The following is a 24842-nucleotide window of genomic DNA, read 5'->3' on the forward strand; positions in this document are numbered from 1 at the left end:
AATGGAAACTATAGAAGCTGCTGGTTGTATGTCACCCTACAACTGTGAGGACAGCCTCTAGTTCTTAGCAAGGCCATGTGTCACTGTATCACACTGCATTGGCTGGGGCACACTCCAATACAGGAGGCACTACTGACATCACTGAGGGACGAGGCACTTATTTAGACTTCCACCTTTTTTCCTTCTCAGTGCCGTCACTCTCTCCTAGCAAGTTCATGAATTTTGATTAAGGCAACAAAATGTCAGCCTCCACTGTGTGTAGGCAACAAGAAACATGTGACATTACTGGGACATGCGACACAACTGATAGTTTGAATACTGGTTCATCCCACAAAATGACTGCCTCTATTTTGTCTATGTTATGTGTCTACTGTAAGACTTGGGGCTAAATGTATCAAGCTGCAGGTTTCAGGCTAGTTTGAAAAGTGGAGATGTTGCCTTCAGGAACCAATCAGATTCTAGCTGTCATTTTGTGGAATGTACTAAATAAACTATAACTAGAATCTGATTGGTTGCTATAGGCAACATCTTCACTTTTCAAACCCGCTGGAAGCTCGTAGCTTGATACATTTACCCCTTGGTGTTTTATGGCTACACATTTTCTTAACTGGACATATTGTGCACAACTACGAGATGACAGTACAAGACCCATCCTCTACTTTCCCACTCTAGACAAGAATGTGGTGTCCCAGCTGTTTTACAACAAGTGGAATCCTTAAATAGACAGAACCTATAATTTAATGGATTTTTCCAAGCGGACAGATGACAATTGGCTGCTGTTTCCTGCCCGTCGATTACGGACACACAGACTGATGCGTTCATCTTTGGACCAATCATATTTTAATTATTCAGTCGCATTCTTTTGAGGGCCACATACGTACCACTATTTGGCCAACTGGATTGAAAATTACCAAATTTCGACAACGAAATCAGTGCGCTCATGGCTAACTTTATATTCTACCACTTCTAAAGGAAGATTGTACCAGTCATCCACTAGCCATTTAATCTAAATTAGTATGATAAAGTAATCTTAGTATTTGGAGACAATGGTAGAATTTTTAAATGGGATTTAGTTGATACTCCCCCAAGTCTCCTTACACATGGCTGGAGAAACTACACACTATAATTAATAGCTGTCTCTTGTCACTGTCACCCGATGATGTAAACGGTACATTCCATAGCCCCCTCTTGCCATGATCAACATGGGAGCATTGGAACTGTGAGTCCTTCCACTCCATCTGTTCCATTCACTTTGATGCTCTGTAATAGGATGATTCATTTAATGTCCATGTTACTATGGTTATTTTGTGCTTTAATTTTTAATTTGTCATTACTTTGAACAGATTCAACTTTAGTGGAAAATGTGCACCAGCCAGTTATTGTTGAGTTGCCCGGAGAGTCCTTACTGAGATGCCCTTGGTGACTTCCTTGCTGAAATGGCCCAGCTCCGTACTACAAGTTACAAAGGCGTCAATAGATGTAATGAGTGGTGGGATGAGATGGATGTTGGCGGATGACATGGGAATTCTCATGCTCCTTTACAATAGTTAGTGCCAGGATGAGAATGTGAAAAACAGATGTCAAACATTGTAAAAAAGCAAAGCTCTGCATCGCATTTGGCAACAGCTGTAAAAAAACGAATCACTAATTGGTCAGTTTAATCCGGCTATCCCGGTTTAACCCTTCAAAGGTGACCAGTGCCGAATGACATGACGTTACACCTCCCAATCTATTTTCAGCTTCAGTTTCTAAGAGAACTTAGGGGTATATTTACTATACTGAGGGTATGAAAAAGTGGAGATGTTGCCTATAGCAACCAATCAGATTCTAGCTGTCATTTTGTAGAATGTACTAAATAAATGACAGCTAGAATCTGATTGGTTGCTATAGGCAACATCTCCACTTTTTCAAACCCTCATTTTAGTAAATCTAGCCCTTAGACTGTATTTTACTTACAGCGGTCGTCGTTTTGGCTCATTTTAGCCCACCTGAACCTAACCTTACTGGTTACTTTGTTTGAGGTCACTATCCCACAGAAGCCTATATCCTATATCTTGCGCTGAGTAGACAAATAAGAAGTGATTTGCAAGTTTGCAGCTACCGTTAATAAACTAAGGACTAAATATCACTTGTTTTTATTTTGTGTGCTGATTTATGTTTAGGCTGTCTATTGGAAAAATGAATTGGGTGCACACAGTGATTTCTCTTCTCTATTTTCTCTGAAATCCTTAATATTTCTACTACAGGACAAGGCTCCCAGAAGTCATTATTGACCAATAAACCATACTTAGAGGAGTGTATTGTGTATTTAAAGCCAGATTACCATTATATCTATTACATAGGGAGTACTATTTCTATTAGTGTAATTTAAAAGGGTATTAGAAGTCACCAGACAAGTCACAAAGGTCCAAGTTCAGTTCTCAAATGCTACCAGCAGTTCATGTTTTCAGGATTTCTTCAATCATGCACAGTTGAGTTGTATGTGGCTGGGTCAGTCATTATCCCACCTGTTTCTACAGACAGAAATCCTGAAAACATGACCTATTGGTAGCCCTTGAGGACTCAAATTGGACACCTCTGGTTCAAGGTAACTTTCCATACCGTAGATTGCAACATAGGATATACGCTACATCCTATAATAAACGAGTTATAAAAGTGGCCTTAATACTGAGTATCGGTATGATGATGTCACTACTGTAATAGTATAACTTTGAAGTTACCGGTACTCCTCACAGATCATAGCAACAGAAAGTATCTAAAAATGTATTTCCACGCTATCAGAAAGTTTTTAGCGGATGAAGTTAGTACCGGATGAGGTGAGAAATGGAGAATATTCTGATGATGATTAATAAAAGCCATGTCCATTTAGCCCATTGCAGGAAACTCCAGGCACTGACAAGCCTACCGGTGGTCCGGTTACCATGAGGAGAGTGACCGCTTGTGTAACGGATGAGGTAGTGAGTTCTTGTGTCGGACTTATGACAGTACTGGGCACTGGCTCTGTCTGCTCAGCTACAGACTTTTTCTTCTTCTTTTTGCCCTTTCTATCCTTCTTTTTACCTTTCCCTTTGCCCTTTTTTCGAGGGGCAGATTCCTGGACACGCTGTGGGGCCAAGAGAAGCATCAGCAAGAACAACGGAGGAACCACTTGTAAGAAAAAGAGGGTTATACACCAAGAGTATGATATATACTGCAAGCATAGTAATGTGAAAGAGAGGTAATCTGATCCACCAACAGGGGGCGCTATTGAGAGCGATTCATATATAATAGTAATAGAGAAAGATATACTAAGAGTTGATATGGAGTAATAGGAAACATTATATAGATAAAGCTACGGTATATGCAGTACATAGAGAGGTAATATGGAGTAATAGTAGGAGTTATAGGGAGAGGATATATGGAGTAATAGGAGGAGTTATAGGGAGAGGTTATATGGAATAATAGGAGGAGTTATAGGGAGATGTTATATGGAGTAATAGGAGGAGATATAGAGAGAGGATATATGGAGTAATAGGAGGAGATATAGGGAGAGGTTATATGGAGTAATAGGAGGAGATATAGGGAGAGGTTATATGGAGTAATAGGAGTTATAGGGAGATGTTATATGGAGTAATAGAAGGAGATATAGGGAGAGGATATATTGATTAAAGGAGGAGTTATAGGGAGATGTTATATGGAGTAATAGGAGGAGATATAGAGAGAGGATATATGGAGTAATAGGAGGAGATATAGGGAGAGGTTATATGGAGTAATAAGAGGAGTTATAGGGAGATGTTATATGGAGTAATAGAAGGAGATATAGGGAGAGGATATATTGATTAATAGGAGGAGTTATAGAGAGAGGTTATATGGAGTAATAGGAGGAGTTATAGGGAGAGGTCATATGGAGTAATAGGAGGAGTTATAGGGAGAGGTTATATGGAGTAATAGGAGAAGTTAATGGGACGGGATATATGGAGTAATAGGAGTTATAGGGAAAGGTTATATGGAGTAATAGGAGGAGTTATAGGGAGAGGATATATGGAGTAATAGGAGTTATAGGGAGAGGTTATATGGAGTAATAGGAGGAGTTATAGGGTGAGGTTATATGGAGTAATAGGAGAAGTTAATGGGACGGGATATATGGAGTAATAGGAGGAGATATAGGGAGAGGTTATATGGATTAATAGGAGGAGATATAGGGAGAGGTTATATGGAGTAATAGGAGGAGATATAGGGAGAGGTTATATGGAGTAATAGGAGGAGTTATAGGGAGAGGTTATATGGAGTAATAGGAGGAGATATAGGGAGAGGTTATATGGAGTAATAGGAGGAGATATAGGGAGAGGTTATATGGAGTAATAGGAGGAGATATAGGGAGATGTTATATGGAGTAATAGGAGGAGATATAGGGAGAGGTTATATGGAGTAATAGGAGTTATAGAGAGAGGTTATATGGAGTAATAGGAGGAGTTATAGGGAGAGGATATATGGAGTAATAGGAGTTATAGGGAGAGGTTATATGGAGTAATAGGAGGAGTTATAGGGAGAGGTTATTTGGAGTAATAGGAGGAGATATAGGGAGAAGTTATATGGAGTAATAGGAGGAGATATAGGGAGAGGTTATATGGAGTAATAGGAGTTATAGGGAGAGGTTATATGGAGTAATAGGAGGAGATATAGGGAGAAGTTATATGGAGTAATAGGAGGAGATATAGGGAGAGGTTATATGGAGTAATAGGAGGAGTTATAGGGAGAGGTTATATGGAGTAATAGGAGGAGATATAGGGAGAGGTTATATGGAGTAATAGGAGTTATAGGGAGAGGTTATATGGAGTAATAGGAGGAGTTATAGGGAGAGGTTATATGGAGTAATAGGAGAAGTTAATGGGACGGGATATATGGAGTAATAGGAGGAGTTATGATATTAAGTATTACATTATTAGAAATGATCAAAAGTAAATGAAGTAAAGAAGCTATTTGAGTTGTCTATGAACCACTAAGAGTAGAAGACAGGAAGCATTGGCTTTCTCAGCATCTCTGGTCAGGGATTGGCCTTGCATGATTTTTGGCAGGGAGGAGTCCCCAGTGGACGTTTAATAGCGTGTTAATCTGAGAACGAGAGAAACCTCTTGTTTGTGGCGGATACCCAGCAGGTGCAGAGAGGGAGAGTGACATTAGCAGAGTGTGACCGATCTCCCTGGCTGTGGTCCAAGCGCTCTTAGAATAAAGGGTGAGAATCTATGTTTACGGTATATATTGATTAACCATCCATTACAGCCATATTTCTAAAGCTCTTTTTATTTCACGTCATGGTAATATTTTTTGTATTATTGAAATACATGACAGAAGCTATTCATAGTCATTTATGGAGGTTTGCAGAAGACACACTGCTGGCATACAGCTTACTAGCACCCCCTAATTTCAACAAACTAAAAGAAAAATCAAAACCCACAGATTAATGGATAAGAATCAGGAACATGGAAGGAGAGCTCAGAACAATATTAACATTTTAAAAAAAGAAAAATGACAGTGTTGCCCATGGCAACCAATCGGATTCATTTTATAGAATGTACTAGGTAAATGATAACTGGGAACTGATTGGTTGCTATGGGCAACACCTCCACTTTTTTTTTTTTTTAGAAGGTTTCATAAATCTTTCTCAATATCTATTGTCGCTTTGTAAGGAGCTTCCAAGCTGCACCTATTGGTATAGGTAAGACCGTCCACTGAGGCAATTTCACACCCGCCTGACATGAGGAAGGAAAGCCTGGGTGTGTCACTGTAATCAGTTACCAGAGGACAGAGTGGTAACTCAGTATGAATGGGACAAGATCCAATAGACAAAATAAAAACCAGGTGCTAAGAACATAAATTTGTAAAGCTATCAGGGATGGTTTTCCAATGAAATAACCTACCCGTGCCTAACAATCCTCTCCAAGGGAGAAAGCAATCCAAAAACAAATCAGGTTTAACAGGCCTTTGTGGCTGATATAAAAAGCACACTGCTATATCTGTTATAGCTGCACAGGGGCAAATGCAGGATTTGTAGAGGGGGGTTTCCACACCACGCCACTAGTGGGCGTGACCAGCATGCATGGGGCGTGGTTATAATTTTAGAGAGTGTTTGGCTGCTCTCAAACTCTTCCTATCCCCATAATATACATGGGCAATGCTGCGTGCACTACTGTTAGGTGCACACAGCTCTCTGTTTTCGAGCAGAGCCGTGTGAAGCGAGAGCAGGGTCCAGCCACCTCAATTATACAGTGCCCCAGGCTTGGAGGCGGGTTTCCAGGCACTAGGATCCCCCCCCCTCGGTTTGCCTATGCTGCATGACCACACAGCAGTGATGGAATATAGGAGGCGCTAGGGCTGCATGCGGCCCTCCAAACCTTCACCTGCAGCCCCCGACTCTTTTCTGGTTTATTGTCAGATTTGCACCATATACATTAATGAGAATCTCTGCAGCATTCAGGGTTAACAGTTTTGCAGAGAGCAGTAACATTGTTGCATCAAAGTTCTGGGTCTATTTTGTTAAAGGGAGATAAGCCCAAAGCCCAAAATTTAGGGCTTATCCCTATTTACCAATGCCTCTGGCCGGTGAACACTAACGCCATCTCCAGGGGGCAAATTTTATTTTTGATTATATTAAGCAGGCAATTTTATTGTATTGTATTACGGGGAAATATGTATATATATTTATATTAAGGGGGCAATGCTTTTATATGGGTAATGGGGGCAATAATTAGCTATGATGCACACATGAGCCTCATAATATTGCCCTCATAAGTTAATTATAAATTAATTTCGCCTCTTAATCCAGAAATAATTATTGCCCCCATAATTCTTAAGTCAATGGTGCGTTATGTTATGTTCTGAGTGACAAGATAGCCAATCAGAATCAGAAGCTGATTTCGGTTTGCCACACATGGACAAACACATAACATCCCAGCCCCAAACTTTCCTATAGTAAATGCGGTGGTTTGGCGCACTAAACTGCCGGCGATGTACGGGTGTTTAAAACCGCGACCAAACACTATTTTTAAGAAATGTACCCCTTAGAGTTGGTGGGGGGGGGGCGCTTCCTAGCTCAGCCCTAAATCAGCCCTAAATCACAGTAATAAAGTAAAACTGTCCTGTGCAGTAGCTCTCCTTGCATTGATTTGTCCAGGTACACATTTGCAGGATGTGTTCGCCAATGGCGTAGTTGGGAAGCTCTACACAAAGAGACAATGGTATTCATATTTTTTTCCCCTCAATTTTAGATTATATACATTTGTATTCTGCTGTGGTCACAGAATGTTAACATAATATCTAGTCTTTGTCCAGTCATATTTACTTTTGTGATTCAGTGAAGATACTCTCTCTCTCTCTCTCTCTGAAAACATTGTGGGTCTGAGTTATTAAGAAGAGCAAAGATTAAAAAAAAAAAAGAGTAAATTTGCACCTTAGCAAAACCATTTTGCATTGGAGGGGGAGGTAAATTTAAAATGTGGGGACAGATTTATAGTTGGGGTAGGGCATGTCCTAGATCAGTGTTGGCTAACCTGTGACACTCCAGGTGTTGTGAAACTACAGGTTCCAGCAATAGGCTTCTATATATTGGCAAAGCATGCTGGGACTTGTAGTTTCACAACACCTGGAGTGTCACAGGTTAGCCAACACTGTCCTAGATCAACTTTAAATTTCAGTGTAAAAATAAAGCTGTCAAGTATTTGTGTGATACATAACAAAAAAGGCCAGTATTTTCTTTATGTGCAAAATAATAAACTAATTTGCAATATAACCCCTTAGCCTGTAATCTCTCCATGAAATGTCTGTCTGTTTATAAAGCAATTATTTCCATTCATTTATGATTTCAGCTACGGCTTATGATACCTTAGCGCAATTGCAATACTGCTGAGCTGTGAGATGGGTCAGTTCCCCGGGGTCCTGATGACACATCTCTCAGGCCTGATTTTCCTTAATGTCTCCCAGAGTACATGCCAGTGACCTGACTCAGACTTATGTGAATGAGATACAGCGAGACCCAGCCCTACAAGCCAGCTGTTACAATTCCAGCTGGGGCGGCCCGGACATCCCATCTGCTTAATGAAACCCTGGCTTAGCGTTCAGGGGGCTGCTCCTGCCAAAAACCTTTCCACTTCACGCCTGCTCGGGCTGGTGGGAAACAGAACGTCCTTGCTGTTTAACCAGTCGTGTGGAGGCCGGTGACTTATAGATAATCTATTGCCAAAGGTTTTTCTCTGTTTTCATTTAACTTTTTATTCATTTATTTATTTATTTGATGTTGCTATTTACTGACAAGCCAATGCCAGCAATCATGACAAAATAAGGTGTGCATTTTTAATGTTAAACATTATGACAGGCTATAGAAGAATATTGGTATTTACCATTTTCCCTTCTTTCTTTTCCTTGAGGCTATTATGATTATAGATTACCATGGGGACCACAGGCACATGATATATTGTGCAGAGAGACTTTGATTTATCCCTCTGAGCTTTAATGTGTCTATATAGTCTATATAAGTAATTTGTACATTGTTTAGAATATTCTTGCAGTGTGACACTTATTGAATCATCGTGCATAGAGTGTGTCTATAATGAACGTGCTGGTGATGTGCTGAGGACTTTTCCGATCTTGGCATCCTTACCTGGACAGGGAATTGGGGGTCCTGAGCTTGTACGGCATAGAGGAGGGCAGAATCACAGCTGGGCATGTAAGTGGTGCAATAGTCATAGGCAGCTCTGGGGTCAGCAACGATCAGCAGCTGTTGGATGTCGCCCTGCAAGGAGAATACAGAGAATCTATGTGTGAAATAAAGACTCAAAGCCTGACAGCTCGAGGGTGTGTAAACAGGACACAATAGTTACAATGCAGCATATTAAATATAGGAGCAACATCAAAAAAGCTAATTTTCTGACCCAGGACCAGCAAATAAATGATTTTGAAGTTGACCTGTAATTGCTGCCATATTTCAATGAAAGTCCATCCCATGTCCACAATCCCTGACATGGATCAATAAATAAATAAAACACCCAGTAAGCAGCAATGCATGAAACAGTAGTTTTTTTTTTACTTATTTCTCGTTTTACTTCTTTATCTTTTGACATTTAATAAACAACAGAAAACTAGCGCAAACAGTGTAAAAGTATTTCCGTTATTAAATCATTTTTATCGCATTCAGTATATGCTGCACAGTACCGCACAGTAAAATCAGGAGTTTCTTTGATTGCAGAACATATGAAAACATGTCTCTTACAGAATGTTTTAAAATAATTGTTTTCATTTTTAGCCTAGGTGCATTTAATTACAGTAAGATTGTCTCTTGTGCTTGTTTGGTGCTTGATGATTGTGCATGTTATGAGCTGTAAAGTGGGAGGGTCAAAAATGATCCGATAGCCAATAAGAGTAATAGAGCAACACCGGTATATGGTATATGCAGCAATGACTTTAGTGTGTTAGGATCTAGGACGTTAGCAGGTCTATATTTTTTAGGGGGAGCTGGCACTGGGGATTAGAAGCCAGAGTTCTAATAACACTGCTCACAATGGCGAGTCTTGTTATGGCCAGTAGCCGTCATGTAGAGTGGTCCAAGCAGGTGAAGTATGTGTTCCGTGCACTGAATGCACAGCGGGGAGCCATAGGCCCAGTGTGAGTGACTGATTGCTTGTGGTACCTGTTTATTTTCTTTTTTAATCCATTATTTATGACTGGCATGAAGGAGTGGTGGCCAGGGGCCTTCGTATGGCCGGGGAGCTGCCCTCTGCCCTGAATCGCTCAGCTCTCTTTCTGTCTAGAGCAAGATGCCTAAACTGACAGACAAGGTGCACATGCTGCCTACATACTCTGCATGTTGGCCGCACACTCTGCATGCTAACCACACACCCTCCAACAGCACACATTGGCTCTGTTCTTGCACCGGGCACCATGACTAATTGTTAAACTTTTGCCCACTATCAGTTTTTATAGGTGATGCTATGATTATACCACCTGCTGAAGGAAAACCAATTAGGTTAATTATAGTAATACTTAACACTTACTTATACTACTATTATACTCAGTTCCTGGTATGAGCAGCAATAATTAATACGTTTTGTAATAACTGTATGAGGCTAATAGAAACATGACCCACTTTTATCATAAGCCCAAATTCTCACCACAAGGCCACTTTCTTACCATCAGACCCCCATCCTCAGCATCAGCCCCCAACCATCCACCTCCCTATCAGCCTCAATTCTTGTCTCCAGCCATTAAGGAGAGCAAAGCATAAAAAGTCACTTTGGGTAAAACCATTGTGCATTGGAGGGGGAGGTAAATTTAAAATGTGGGGACAGATTTATAGTTGAGGTCGGGCATGTTCTAGATTAACTTTAAATTTCAGTGTAAAAATAAAGCTAGCAAGCATTTCTCTGTTCGATGTAAAAACAGACAGTATTTAACTTATGTGTAAAATAATAAACTAATTTGCACCCCTTGCATTATTCACATGGTTTGTCCCGGAGAACATTTACTCCCTTTTTTTGCCTTACTTTCCTTAACGACTCAGGCCCAATATGTGTAAATAAATGCATAATGCTACTTGTAATAATAATACATATAAGGGGCAAATGGTATTATTTCCAACTGTCCCTATTATACATTTATGAAACTGGTGCACAACTGAATAAAGGTGCTATAACCCATGCAATTAAATAGATGTTGTTGCTTTTCTCTGGTCCAGATAAGAAAAGGAGTGCAAATGTCTGATGGTTGCTGTGTGGGTTACCACCTCTTTTTAGTTACCTCTACCACAGTTTTCATGTTACAGAAGTCTTTTGAGTGTAAAGTTTGTGTACCTTGAAAACCTGTGTTATTTGTAACATAGCTCCGGAGCCTAATCTACTCTACTTTTGCAGAACCCATTGAGACTGTTTCTGATGTTACCGCTACATAGACAATGAAGCAGCATCATGTGATATCCACAAACGAGCGTCTTGTCACATACTCCCCCTCCACCCTCCCTTATCCGCTATCATCTCCAGGTCTCGATCCTCCTGATGTGCAGTTCCCATACAGCACAGCTGCAGCTGACAAATAGCATTGATTCGCCGTGGGCATTAAATAAAAAAAATAAAAAAAAAGGGGGTCTGGAAAATCGGAAATGAATCCAAAGCTGGACCTCAGCCACAGGAACAATTGAGACTTGCTCATTAACCCCAATCCTGGCCAGAGAGGTCCACATGTCATTTACCGTCTTTGTTTTCTTCACTTGTAGCCCTGGCAATCACAGATATGAAAGAAAAGTGACAAGAGCCATTTAAAAACCTGTCAAAGATTCGAGACATACTAAAATTAAGAAAGCGATATCTTTTTTATTTCATAATTGATCTATCCATGTCAGAGTCGGACTTAGACCTCAAGGGGCCCTAGGCAAGATACTGGTTTGGGGCCCCATCCCTGAAAAAATCCATAGCACTATAGTTTTTTAGCATAACATATACCCCTATTCAGGGGCTGGCTGGCAGACTTTAGCCCCGGGGGGGCAAGCATATATCACTGGCCCATAAGTAGCGGCCTATTTTTAAATGGTGGTCTCACCGCCGGCCCTGGGAGGGCCCTCTGGGGACCGCTGGGCCCTAGGCAATTGCCTAGGTTGCCTAGTGGTAAATCCGGCCCTGATCCATGTTGGATCAAAGTCAAAAACTGATCTTTGGTCTTTATCCGTATCGCAACGTGTATGCAATGTTTTAGTTTTGTTCCAAAAGCTCATACAGCACTGCCAGAATAATTAGTATTTTTTATGTATATACATTGGTTGCAGAAAGAGTATCACTGTAACCAAAGCAGCCAAGGATACTGCATAGCAAGATGAGAGCCTAAACCTGGAGGTCTTGTCCAATATGTACGGGCCAAAAACATGAGTTACCGTGTCAATTACAGTGGGTTCTGTTCCCAAAGAGTCTGCATTTAATCATTAATCATTTATGAATTATTATTCATCATCATTTAAAGGAGAACCGTAGTCTCTAAATATCTTTATTCCCAAATCCCTCTACTGCCCCTAGCTAGTAAAACAGCGATACAGTCTTCATTGATACAGGATACCGAACCTATAGAATTTGTAAGTATTTAGGGCTGTCAAGGCGCTGCTGCCTTGACAAGAGCTGGCATTCAGAAGTCCATCAAGTTGACTTGACTCAACAACCTTGTGCAGCCACCGCTGATTTTGAGTATTTTCCACACTGCTCCCTGGAAAATAGAGAGTAGAGTTGCTCCAGGAGTGAGCAATTTAATAGTCTACAGCAGGGGTGTCCAACCTTTTAGCTTCCCTGGGCCACATTGGAAGACGACGAGTTGGTTTGGGCCGCACATAAAATACAAACAATATATACCACAAGGGTATGTAATGGGGAAGCCTAGGTGACCTCCCGAACATCATCATTGGCGGAACAAATTCCATAGCACTATACAGCAAGGAATAGAAACACTATTAACAACTATTTGCCAAATAGATTTCCTTTACATATGCATTTTCACTGGAATTTGTACTTGCGTCTTGTCACGCAACACCAAACGAAAGTGTATATGAGATCTATGAAGCCAAAAAAAATGCACATCTAAGGGAAGCATCAAATGCGGTGGAAACTCATAACTTCTCTTCCATATGTTGTTGTGTTTTCCCCACTCTCACTGCATTTATTAAGTTTGTTCATATTTTCCTTATTACATTCACCTTTTTATTCTGTTACTTCTCTTTACATTTCTCCTCTTTGGTATAATTCTTCTTGATGCACTGCTGCTGATCGCGAGTTCGCGCTGGTAAATCCTCTGTTCTGCGCTCCGCAATGGATGTTGGGCGTGATGACGTCACGCCCAATATTCACTGCGAGTGCCGCACGGAGGAAGAGACCAGGGAGGGAGGCGGAGCGCCAGCTGACGTGACCGCTTGATCGTTAGGTAAGTATTTTTTTTTATTTTTTTTCCCCAGGATTTTTTTTTCATTAACAGCGCTTCCCCCTTGCCACAACCAAAACTCCTGCTGGGCCACATGTACAGGTGCGCTGGGCCGCATGCGGCCCGCGGGTTGGACAAGCCTGGTCTACAGGGTCTCTTTGAAGGGACCCACATAGATGTATTAGTTGTCTCTTTGTGCTGTATGCATAGGCCCATTGTAACCAAGACCCCACCAAGAAACTAGCTTCAGCAGGAGGCTGGAGACATAGTATGACATTATGCCCCTGCTCAGTTCAACGTAGTAATCAACCCCTGGCCAGTAGTTGTCCTAGATGAGTAGAGGAGTCGTTGCAGTATCCTGGCTGGAGTTCTGGGACTTCTTGCATAAGTTGGCTCGGAATTCCGGTCCTTCCAGACAGGATTTGCATGTTTTATAGTGCAGGCGACGCTAACTGAATTTAACCTGAATTTGCAATTTGTGCTTTAGGTGGATTACAGTTCCCAATGGACAAAGAATCGCTGTGGTTGAGCTAGCAAAACTCCAGAGAAGACACAGCCAGTATTTTGTAAATAAGAGACAGGCCGCAAATGCTGTTAGATTGCAAAGGATTCTGTGATGTTTTTGGATTTGCCTGTATTTTCACCATGTTTGTTTACTTGGGCCCCGTCGTTTGAGGATCCTCCCTCCCCCTTCCCCGCCCTCTCTAGCTGTGCATTGAGCGTACTGAGTTGCTGTGTTTACTGTACTGTGCTGTCTCCCATTGTATTGTGATTTTGTTTGTCTCTGTACGGCGCTGCGGATGCCTTGTGGCGCCTTATAAATAAATATTAATAATAATAATAATAATAATACTTGCCCTTTCTATGTTTTTAAGAAAACTATTTATACCAGTGTATTGTTTATAAGGTCACTATGTGAGTACTCATGGTACTAAATAAATATGTTTTCTACACTTAACTGTTTAAGCAGAGTTTTCTGCCCTCACTGCGATACTTCCATCACCGGTATGACCACTTTCGGTGGCACCAGTGGATAACCATAACCAGTGCTCAGGTTGACTAAAGCTGGGAGGTATATGACAAAGCGGGTGCTAAGCCAGTTACATAAAGCACAATCACGTGTAATTGGTATTATAGATTTCCTTACCTTGGGAGTTTGTGAGTGTAGTACTAGGAAGCAATAGTTAAGTTACAAACCAAGTTACCAATATGAATTATGGGAAGAAAGTGAGACCGGTCTCTGGGGCTATCCATACCATTTGCTGACCAAGACTATACTTTGTACGGAGTCCATGAGCTTGTAGTTTGAGCTTGTGGTCTGCTTCTCCCACTGCTGAAGGCCGTTGAAAGGTCAATGGATGGGGACTGACAAAGATGACAAGATGAGGTGACTGTTTGTTTTTTACCTGCAGGTCAAAGAGGAAAGTCATAATCAGAGACCTGCTAGACAAACCTAAGTGGACTGGGGATCGGTAAGAACCCCTCTACTTGTCTTATGATGCCACAGACCAAGTTACTGATGTCTAGAGCTTGTTGTGGTTTGCTCCAGAGAAAAATCCTTCAGGGGAAGGGTGAGTACTTGTACGTTTCCACACAACCATGGATAGCTAACAGGGGATTCCAAAGGGTCTGTTCCTGAGGAGAGAATGTTCGATTCACCTCCAGCAAGCTTGGCGCGCCAGGAGGAAAACCAGAGGATCCAGCTGCTACCAGGGTAACCCACTAGGGAAATTAGATGCAGATGATTCTCATACAGTCCTTACTGACACCTACATTTTCCTGCTCAGAATGGGATGTCCCAGAGCAATTGCTTAAGGTCTGTGATAAAGTGAAGGTGCTCTCCCATCGTTGCCAAATGGGAGAGGACTGGCCCCTGACAAACTACAGATGCTTTACCAGGAAAATGAATGGGTTGGTGCCCCACTGATTGATGTATACAGTCATAATGTGTCATCTCTAACAGATAATGGTGGAGTTACAGTACCCAGCTTTGCCGCAGTTGCCCATAAAAGAGAGGATCCAGGAGGAGAAGCGAGCTGTACGGAGCACAAGAATTGTGTCCATAGCATCTCACCCAACTTCCAGGGACTCCAATATTTTCTTTCCACTTAGCAGCCCAAGAAAACAGAAGTAATTATACCCAGACCCAAATGACTTCAGCGACAGAATATCTGGGAGAACCTGAGAAATTGACACACAACAAGTTTTGTGGACACTGTCAATCCATAGGCCACATTCCAACTGTGATGGTTGTCCAAAACTTCCATGTTTTCCCACCACTTAGTGGCCAATTAGCTGCACAGATGTTTGAGGACTGCAAGCCTCGGTCCACCTCTATCCAAGGCAGGTAATGGTTCAGGAGTGGAACCTGGATATAAATAGATGGAGGGTTAGCGGCTGATCTTCTGTTGTCCAGTGAAGTGCTTGGAAACAAGACTTGCAGTGCCTTCTGGGAAACAAGAAGCCGAGCATAGACCTATACTTTCATTGGGATGTCTTTCCAGGTATAGTTTATATATTTTTTTACATTGGTAAAAATTCATCTAGAAATGAAGTTTTGTTGTCAAATTAGGTGAATATCTTGCAGCATAGTTTTTAAAATGTTGCTCATCTCTGTGTCCGGCATTGAAGTAGAAGCTCATATTCTATATCAGGAGAGGCAGCAGAGAAATTATCAGGATAATTTTGCTCTGATTTCTTTAAAGGTACCATGTGCAGAATCAAGGGAACAGGGTTTTTTTCTATGAAGAGTACAACTCCCACTCATTTTAAGAATTATTGGTATTACACCCTGCAGAACCGAAACCAAATTCTAAATCTGAACCACATGATCCAGGGGAAGGAACTGAAAGGCCAGATTTCAGCTTTACATACCACTGCTAGAAAAAAATCTTTGGTACATAAAAAGATAGCGTATATGTAATAAGTAGGATATATTATATCTACTGCCACCCCACCTCCCTTTCTTGTTTTCATCAGCAAGAGGTCACATCACCCTTTGATAAATCGCTACTAAACCATTGACAGGGATCTGTCTTTGCCCTTACCAAATGTGACAGGATGGACCGCCTATGCCAGCCTGTCTGTTGTTGCTGGAAACCGGCTGGGCTTAGTTTGCCACTGTTCCCTTTCGTTATTACGAATACGCCCCTCCTGCCGCAGTGGGAGGGGCCTGCTGCCACAACTGATCTTATTCTATGGCACTCAGAACCACGTTCCTTCTGGGTCACTGACTCTGCTAGTGTACCTCGTTGCTGGTGTACCTGGGCTGGTAACTCTGGACCTCTTACTATGGATCCGGGTTGCTGTGAATGGATCCCCCCCCTGGCCTATCATATTGACCAGGGCTGCTGGGTAGCAAGCAGAGCAGCGGTACTGGAAACGCTTGGGTCCAAACCTCAGAGACAGCCGGAGAACGGATTAGATTTAAGGTCTAATCTGTAGATCACAGGAATACAGTGATATTGAAGATGTTTCCAAGCAGGTCTTTGAAGCAAGATGGTTTATTTGCTCACACTGGTTTGAAATACCAGTGATCAAGTCAGATGTTGAAATCAGAAGAACATCACATGCTCACAAAGCTCATCTTTTATACAGTTCAGAAATAGTCTATTTTTAGAATCAGGAAGTACCCTGCTTAGCAAAACATAAATTTACATGCATTGCAAAGCTAACGATACTTACATTTATCTGTGAAATTCTAGAAACGCTGTGATGTCCTACACCTGGTTTTCAGATGCAAAGAGTCCAGGAGCCAGTCTTAATTAAAAGTTCCTGCCCTCAATGTTGGGCACATCAAAAGATCTAATTAACAGGTGGCCTTTCATCGGACCGTTCGGAATACATATTCACACTGAACAACAAAGAAAACCAAAACAAGCCACTTCCCCACATCACAATACACCAAAGGCTTGGTAAACACAGACTCATTGTGTCAGATATATACATCAGAAATAGGTATATCCTATAGCAAGGTTAAACAGAAAAAACAACTTTTCTACCCTGGTCTCAGATATAACGATTTCCTATCTCACAATATACACACACAATATCAAAATAAGTGCACGCGCAATTACATAAATATGTGCCCTGCGCTATTTGCTTTAAATAAATTTTTACCAAAAGTTATTTAATAGTGATCCAGTCACACCGGCAAAGAGTAAGTTTGTGTGATCATTGCAAAGAAAATAAAACATATATTCTTTTAAAACAGTAGTATAGTCTGAAAGGGGGAACTGTTAAGCCTCAGCTGAGTACAGAACACAGAAATGACATCACAAGAAGATAGAGCCAGGTGACACTAATACAAACAGAACATGTCAGCACAAAGAGACCCAAAAGCGGGACACAGTGAAAGATTAAATTCCCTTATTCTATTGTAATGTACTCTTGGAATCCAATTGACATTGTATTTAAAAAAAAACAGGTCTGTAAATTTAAATAATATAGAAAAATCCCACTAACTAGGTCCATGTGAAGGAAATCTAGAGTAAGGTTCTCTTAATTGGAGAAGCTGCCTTCAAATCTCTCACGCCAATCCCCACCCTACGCGCCGGCTCTAAAAACTAACAAACAGTGTACAAGGGTTCAGGCACCAGTAAAAGATTTGTTTTTTCCCTAGTGAGCCAAGGCATTTAGGAAAAAGAGGCAGGGAGGGAGAGCAGAGAACAGACATTAGTGGTCAGTAACTAGTACTAGAATTCTCAGCTGCATTGTAGGGCAGCTATATACAGAGAAGTCAGCGATATAAGGGAGTGATGTAGGAATGTGAGCAATGGGAGGGCCAACTGAAATATTCACAATCATGAATCAGTTATGTTTCGTTGACATAGAAAAGATGTATTGGACAACATAAACTGCAGGCAGACTAATGACATTGTACATTGGAGACTGGAAGGGGCCCTTTAGCAGCGGAATTTCAGTACAGTTTTTTTTAATTGTGTTTCTGCCACTAGAGATACTTTTTACTGTGAGAATGGAATAAGATAAGTAACAAATTATATTGTTTTGGGATACTTGTATGAACTCTACTCCCCCTTTTGTTTGTTAGAGCACAGATTTAGTGCTGACCCAACAGCTGCAAGGAACCCATTGTATGCAAAGCATGCTGGGACCTGATCAATTCAGGCCATACTGTAAAACAGCTACTGTACTTTATTCCTCAACATCTCTCAATGTACCAGGACAAAGAATAAGAACTGAGATCTGCATAGGAACGAAGGATAATAAAAGTTTTGCTGTATCTTTAACTGAGTATACTCTGGAGTGTTAACAGTTAACTATTTGGATATGCCCATCCGGTGTCATAGAGGAGGGGTTCAGAAGCTATAAGTTGGATGGGCGGACTCTTATTCAGCCTTGCAGGTATGGATGTTGCCCACCCACCCTCCCTGCTTCGTTGATTCCTGGGTATCGTGAGGAATCGGCTGGATACTGTTCAGGATGGGTATCAGCTGGAAGCGGTCATGGGTGTCCGCGAAGATGGATGGAGTATTTGCCGGAAAACACAGTTCAGTCGACGGCCAGTGGTTGTTTGGGCGCACATTACGGTATTGGGCACGTTGAACCCGCCTCTCTTCGAGTAAATCGGCTATTAGTCTCGGTTCAGGTACCACCCCTGTGGGTTGCCCTGTGGTTGCTTTCCGTATAGCCCAGAGGATGGGTGGGTTCTGTGGAATCGGGACGTCGTGCCCCGTCCAGGTAGATATGTGCGCCTTGGGTGTGATTGTTCCACCACTTGAACCCAGGGGAGGTACTAAGGATATGCTAAAACAGTTGGGTTTTGCCTGATGAACGTCGGACTGACTGCTTTATTCTCCTCCACCATAGTTAAATAAATAATTTAATTTTGCCACACTCAAGTCTCGTGTCGTTACTCTAAGGTTTATATTTGTATAAGCGTAAGAAGGTAAAGAGGTTAAGATATCAGACATAAGCCTTTTATTGCTGATTGAATTGGCTTTGTGACACAGCATATATATTTATTAAACTGCGGGTTTGAAAAAGTGGAGTTGTTGCCTATAGCAATCAATCAAATTCTAGCTGTCATTTTGTAGAATGTACTAAATAAATGACAGCTAGGAATCTGATTGGTTGCTATAGGCAACATCTCCACTTTTTCAAAAACCGCAGTTTTCTAAATATACCCCCTGATTTCAGGTGACCGAATGGGGTGATCAGGGCAGGGTTTGGGTGGACATGGGGCGCAACTTAAATTGTCCTAGTTTTCCAATAGGGTATAGTTTAGGCTGAATGACTTTATCTGCCTGTGTGTGTGTGGACAACATTCTGTATGACTAAATATCAGGGGGGGGGGAAATCTTACAAGAATTTTATTTTATAATTAGTTATGAATCAAGGAAAATGTTCATAAACATGAATAGTACAGTTTATTTTCTTATGAGAACATTTAATTTACCACAATACAAGAAAATAAAGAAATTGTGTATAAATCAAGCTTTGGGTTGGAACGGGACACTTCACAGAGATGTCAAATTCTGGCAAACAAGTGTTCGAGTTTCTCTTTTGGCTTAAATGGCATTCCATGATTATTGTAGCAATAAGGAATCAGTTTCTAAAAATAGTTTTCCAAAGTGGTTCAAACAACAACTGATTGTCACCCAGCTGCCCCACGATACAACAACGAAAAGTTGATAGCCAACCTGCCATTTCGCCAGTCACCGTCGTTCTGTGCTTGAGCCAACTGGCCCACTTGCAACGAAACTGAAAGCCCATATGTTTTTTATATCCATTTATAAGTTTTTTTTAATTTTAATAATTAAATAGTGTTTAAACAGTACTACAGTAAAAATGCTTTATCGTAAGAATTTTAATGAGATGGTATTTGCAGAACAGGTATCACAGTGGTACATGTACTAGCCCTTTGATGCACACAGCAATGTGCTAACGAGCCCTATTGCTCTTTCATAAAAAGACCCCTAAATCTGTCACCTGTAATTTAAGGTAACACTTTAAAGATACAAAACTTGAGCCAAAGCATTCTGGGAGTAAGAAACACAAATAATAGCCTAACTTGTTACAGACAGGCACAAAACACAGAACATCCCCACTCAATGCTGCAAAACTAAAACACAACAAAAAATAAAAATCTATTAAAGTTGTAGTTCATTGTAAAAATGAGGTGCGTTTCTTTAACATAAATCACTCTGGTTACCTGTACATTGTGCTTATTTCATTTTTCCCTGAGGTAAACAATTCAATGCTATTAACAATTTACATTTTGCGCAGCTTCATGCCATTGTTATGGCAACTACAGTCACATGACATGTGATGTAGTGAGCAGGCACGCCCCCTCCTTCCTCTGCCACCAGGTGACCACAAAGGAGGTTCGTGACTGACTGGCTTTCACTCAGAGATCAGGTTACACTCTCTTGGGAAAAAGCAGAAACTAATCCTCTAATGTGTGAGGAAAGACTTTTTTGCAATGGCAGCCATCTGTAAAGCTGCCCCAGAGATAGATTTTGTAAATGAACAACTGAGTTATAGGAGAACATCCTGGAAACAAAGAAAAATAAACTGTGGAATTTCACCTTGAACATTTCATGTTGGAAATATATGCATCCTGGAAATTAAAATACACCATCAGGGACTTTGGCAGAATGCACTTTCTCAGGCCTAAGGCATTGCGGAGGAAGCAACCAGTATAATGTTTTTGTAATGCTAAAACAGAGACATTTTAAGGGAACTTAAAAAAACTCTCTTAAACATTTTAAAAAGATCAATAAAATTAACTAGCAGATGTGTTTTTTGGCTTCTCTCTCTAGCTTTGGAATGCCTTCGATTTGCTGTTATGTTCTTAAATAGGGACAGTTTACTATTCAGCAACGTATCCAAAAAAAAGATTTAATCTCACCTGTTTGATGGCCACCAACATGTTTGTTACATAACCTTCAATAGATCCCGATTCAATCTTTTGGTTAAAAATTTCGGCTCAGTTTGTTTATTTATTCGCCTTTCGCAGTTTGCGTATGAAATTTGTATTTTTAAAGATTTTTTTCAAATACTATGTCAATACTATTTTTAAATACTAAAACCCTTTTTTTAAAAAAAACTCAAACATTACTGTGTTCAATTTTCACTGTTCAATAAGGTTGGACATTCTCATTCATCATCAACTCTTTATATAGCACCACTAATCCTGCAGCACTGTACAGAGAACTCATTCACATCAGTCCCTGGCTCATTGGAGCTTACAGTCTAAATTCCCTAACGAAGGTCAATTTAATAGCAGCCAATTAACCTACTAGTATATTTTTTTGCCGTATGGGAGGAAACTAGAGCACCCGGAGGAAGCCCACCCAAACATGGGGAGAACATATAAACTCCACACAGATAAGGCCATGGTCGGGAAATGAACTCATGACCCCAGTGATGTGAGGCAGAAGTGCTAACCACTAAGCCACAGTGCTGCCCATATTCAAAACCAGTTATAACGTACCAATTTAATCTCCATCACGTGGGAACTGGCTCAGATATGGTTCAACCTGTTTGATTTGCTTGAATTTATCCCAATATGTTTAATCAATCTAAGTTTCAAAAAATGGTATTAAATTTTGTATAGATTCGATGAACCACTTTGAGAAACAGTTTCAGGCTGGTTGAACCGTCTCTCCCTATGAGCAATGTACCTCTTTTTACTTCAAAGGGTAACCAAGCTGGCACCAGTCCTATTCACTCATCAGCCTGTTAGCAGAACATGATGGGCATGCAAAACTCAAATGGCACAGCAGGCTGTGTTGTGTACATGTGGGCTGCAGTATTTGTATGGAGTGACACAAACATTCTTCAGAATAAATTCTGCATTTCTTTTGGGGTTAACAAGTACTGCATTACCAATCTATAAATGTGTTTGTTATTTAGATGATACCTACATTTAAACCCCAATTTAATAAGATTGTCTGATTTTTTTTTAACTAATAGGCAATGCTCACCCTTTATAAACCTCCCAACCTCTCCTTGGAAATTGTGGTATATTAGGCTACGTCCCATCCAAATCATTCCTTGATCCGAACATTCCGTGCCTGATTGCTCGGAGGAAACACCCCTTTCCTGAGAGTCTCCCTTTGACCTCTGAATATCAAGACCGATCTGAACTGTTGGGAGGTATAATTAATGTAATATAGAACAGCTGAAAAGGCAGGAGAAGCATTACATGGTAAGGAGTGGACAAGTACAGAGTGAGAGGGCCACAGACTTATACCAAACTGCAACTCAGCAAAGTAGTTTGGCTTGAATGAGCTACCAATATTAATAATCAATTTTCAGACGCACTTTGATCACCTCTAGCCACCAGTTTTATTGGTCCTTAGCTCTATTCCTATGTGCAATTGATATTTCCCTGTGAAATGCATTGCGTAATGTTATTGTATGTATATATATATATATATATATATATATATATATATATAGCACTGTACATTGTGTAGTTATTTATAGATGGCCTTTGTGAATCCAGTCTAGACTTTTTTCTTTGATTTGTTGATATGGCTGCAATCATCATCAACATCATTTATTTATATAGTGCAACTAATTCCGCAGCGCTGTACAGAGAACTCACTCACATCAGTCCCTGCCCCATTGGGAATTACAGTCTAATTCCCTTTCATATACACACACATACAGAAAGATAGAGAGAGAGACTGACATTTATTCTGGCTGGTTCTATTTAACCTTCGTCTACACAGAATTCCATAGTATAGTTAGTAGTATACAGTACACACAATGTGGGGAAACACCTGTATTATCTAATCCAAAATTACAGCAATTACAAACCCTGTTAAAGGCTTAACGGTTAAAAGATTAAAGACCTTTCCACTACCCTGTGTACAGGGGATGTATTGAAGTCTGCTTCACCCATTTTTTTGTTAACACTGTGAGGGAACAGCATGTTAACCCTGTGACTGCTGGATTGCAGTGCGTTACATTACTTACTTGTTAAATGTTTTAGGTTGAGCCTTAGTCAAGAATTGGTTGGTGGCAGCAAAAGGCAGTCCAGTGGGGGTTTCTGAGTCTCCAGAAACCCGCCCCCCCCTCCGCTAACTAAGTGCCCACCATAGCGGCACTGTACTATACAGCAGCCACGGCGCTGTCAAAGAAGCGTCCGCGGCGGACGCTTCTTTGACAGCGCCGCGGCTGCTGTATAGTACAGTGCTGCCGAAACTGAGCTGCTGCGCATGCGTGGGCGCATGCGCAGCAGCTCCGTTTAGGCAGTACTGTAGTATACAGCAGCTCTCTCGCGTGTTTTTGTTTTTGTTTTGTTTTTTGGTCAGGGGGGGAAACCCCCTTCCCCCTGAAAATCCTGCGTGCGCCCCTGGGCACAATATGCGGCTGTCATCGCTCTCATTTATGTAGCCTTGGGTACTAGTGAGTGCTATGCCGTCTTCCCAGTGATACATTACTTGTAGAGGCACACACGGCAGGTTTTGGATAAGTGACAAGACCAATGTCTTTTTCATACTTAGTCAGTTAAGCTTCAACCATTGCTACAACTATAGTAAACATAATGGGATTAGGTAGCGTTGGAGGCAATTTCCGTTTAAAACGCAGGCGTAAAATGCATCAGAAAGAAAGACACATTCTACATGGTGAGCTGAGCTGGATGTATCCCAGCTGATCATTATCAGTTCGAGCCTTACACCAGAGTTAGAGCAACGGGTACATATCTGCATCCAGGTCTACATCAGTCGCATTCACTTCAACACAGCCTTACTGTACTTGACCTACGCTTACGCTTCCCTAGCTTCCCCCGATACGCCTCTGTGTGCGCGAGGAGTCGTATACCGAACATGCCACTAACTCTTTACAAGCGAGGTAGCAACATTCATGTTTTACGCTGCGCAAATGGACTTGTGTCCAACTCTACCTGAGGCCCAATGTGTGCTAGTCGAACCTGAATCCCACACCTGAGACCAGCATCGTTTTAAAACACGCCCCAGACTGGTGAAGACTCATTGTACCCAGAAAGTATAATGTTACAAATCATGTAACTATGTCACTCTAACCCATTTGAAATAAACTGAATATAAATAGGGCCATAGCATTTCATTGCAGAGGTATTTAATTGTTGATTATACCTAAAGACATAGTTCTTCCTTGTTTACCTACTCTGGTCTTCTTCTGAGTACATATTTCTATTTCTCTAGTAAATATAGCTCTTTACACAGTGATTTCTATGAAGACAGAGCCCCCTGGCCAGCTGGAGCTCTGACCTCTGACCAAAAAGAGATTTCTAGGATTCCGGCCAGAGAATTTCTTCCAGTATCAACAGTTCTAGAGAGGAATCGGATACAGAAAGATGGGAATTCTGAGTTTTATACTGAATTGTATGAAGTAATAATGGTCTATGGAAACAGTAGTGAAACTGAGCAATGGGGGGGACTATAGGCTAAGGTTATATAAAGTATTAGGAGCAGTTGTAGGGAAATAGTACATATAGTAATAAGAAGAACTTCTGGGAGACTTCCGAGTTAGAGAGAGACCATTCACCAAGGACTAGATTTACTAAGCTGCGGGTTTGAAAAAGTGGGGATGTTGCATATAGCAACCAATCAGATTCTAGCTGTCATTTTGTAGAAGGTACTAAATAAATGACAGCTAGAATCTGATTGGTTGCTATAGGCAACATCCCCACTTTTTCAAACCCGCAGCTTAGTAAATCTAGCTCCAAGTATTTTCTACCTGCCTTCAAGGTCAGAGGGGGATATCCTGTGATAACAAGTTGCATCATCAAGCTATACTCACCTGGGACCCCCTTCTCATTGGGAAGAATGCTGGTGGCACTTCCCCTAAGTGTCTTAATTATCGCCAAATGTTAATGATAGGTAAAGTTGTTGAAAATATTATGCTATTGGTCCTATAGGATGTGGGTCAGAGACTTTATCTCCCTAGCTATACCCCCAGGATTTAAG

At 41.1% G+C, this 24842-nt stretch overlaps 1 protein-coding gene across 4 annotated transcripts in view; it reads right to left on the reverse strand.

The window, feature by feature from the left end:
* COL5A3 (collagen type V alpha 3 chain) overlaps positions 1 to 24842 on the reverse strand; it is a 188167-nt gene that overhangs the window by 76291 nt on the left and 87034 nt on the right. For 3 of the 4 annotated variants that reach the window (XM_075206856.1, XM_075206857.1, XM_075206859.1), the window contains 2 exons: positions 8633 to 8764; positions 2906 to 3103 (listed from right to left, as the gene is read on the reverse strand). In XM_075206856.1, coding sequence (XP_075062957.1) covers positions 2906 to 3103; positions 8633 to 8764 — 330 coding nt within the window. The remainder of the gene's footprint in view (positions 1 to 2905; positions 3104 to 8632; positions 8765 to 24842) is intronic. The other variant, XM_075206858.1, reaches the window with a different exon arrangement.

Source organism: Mixophyes fleayi, chromosome 4 (assembly GCF_038048845.1).
Source record: "Mixophyes fleayi isolate aMixFle1 chromosome 4, aMixFle1.hap1, whole genome shotgun sequence".
Taxonomy (NCBI): Eukaryota; Metazoa; Chordata; class Amphibia; order Anura; family Limnodynastidae; genus Mixophyes; species Mixophyes fleayi.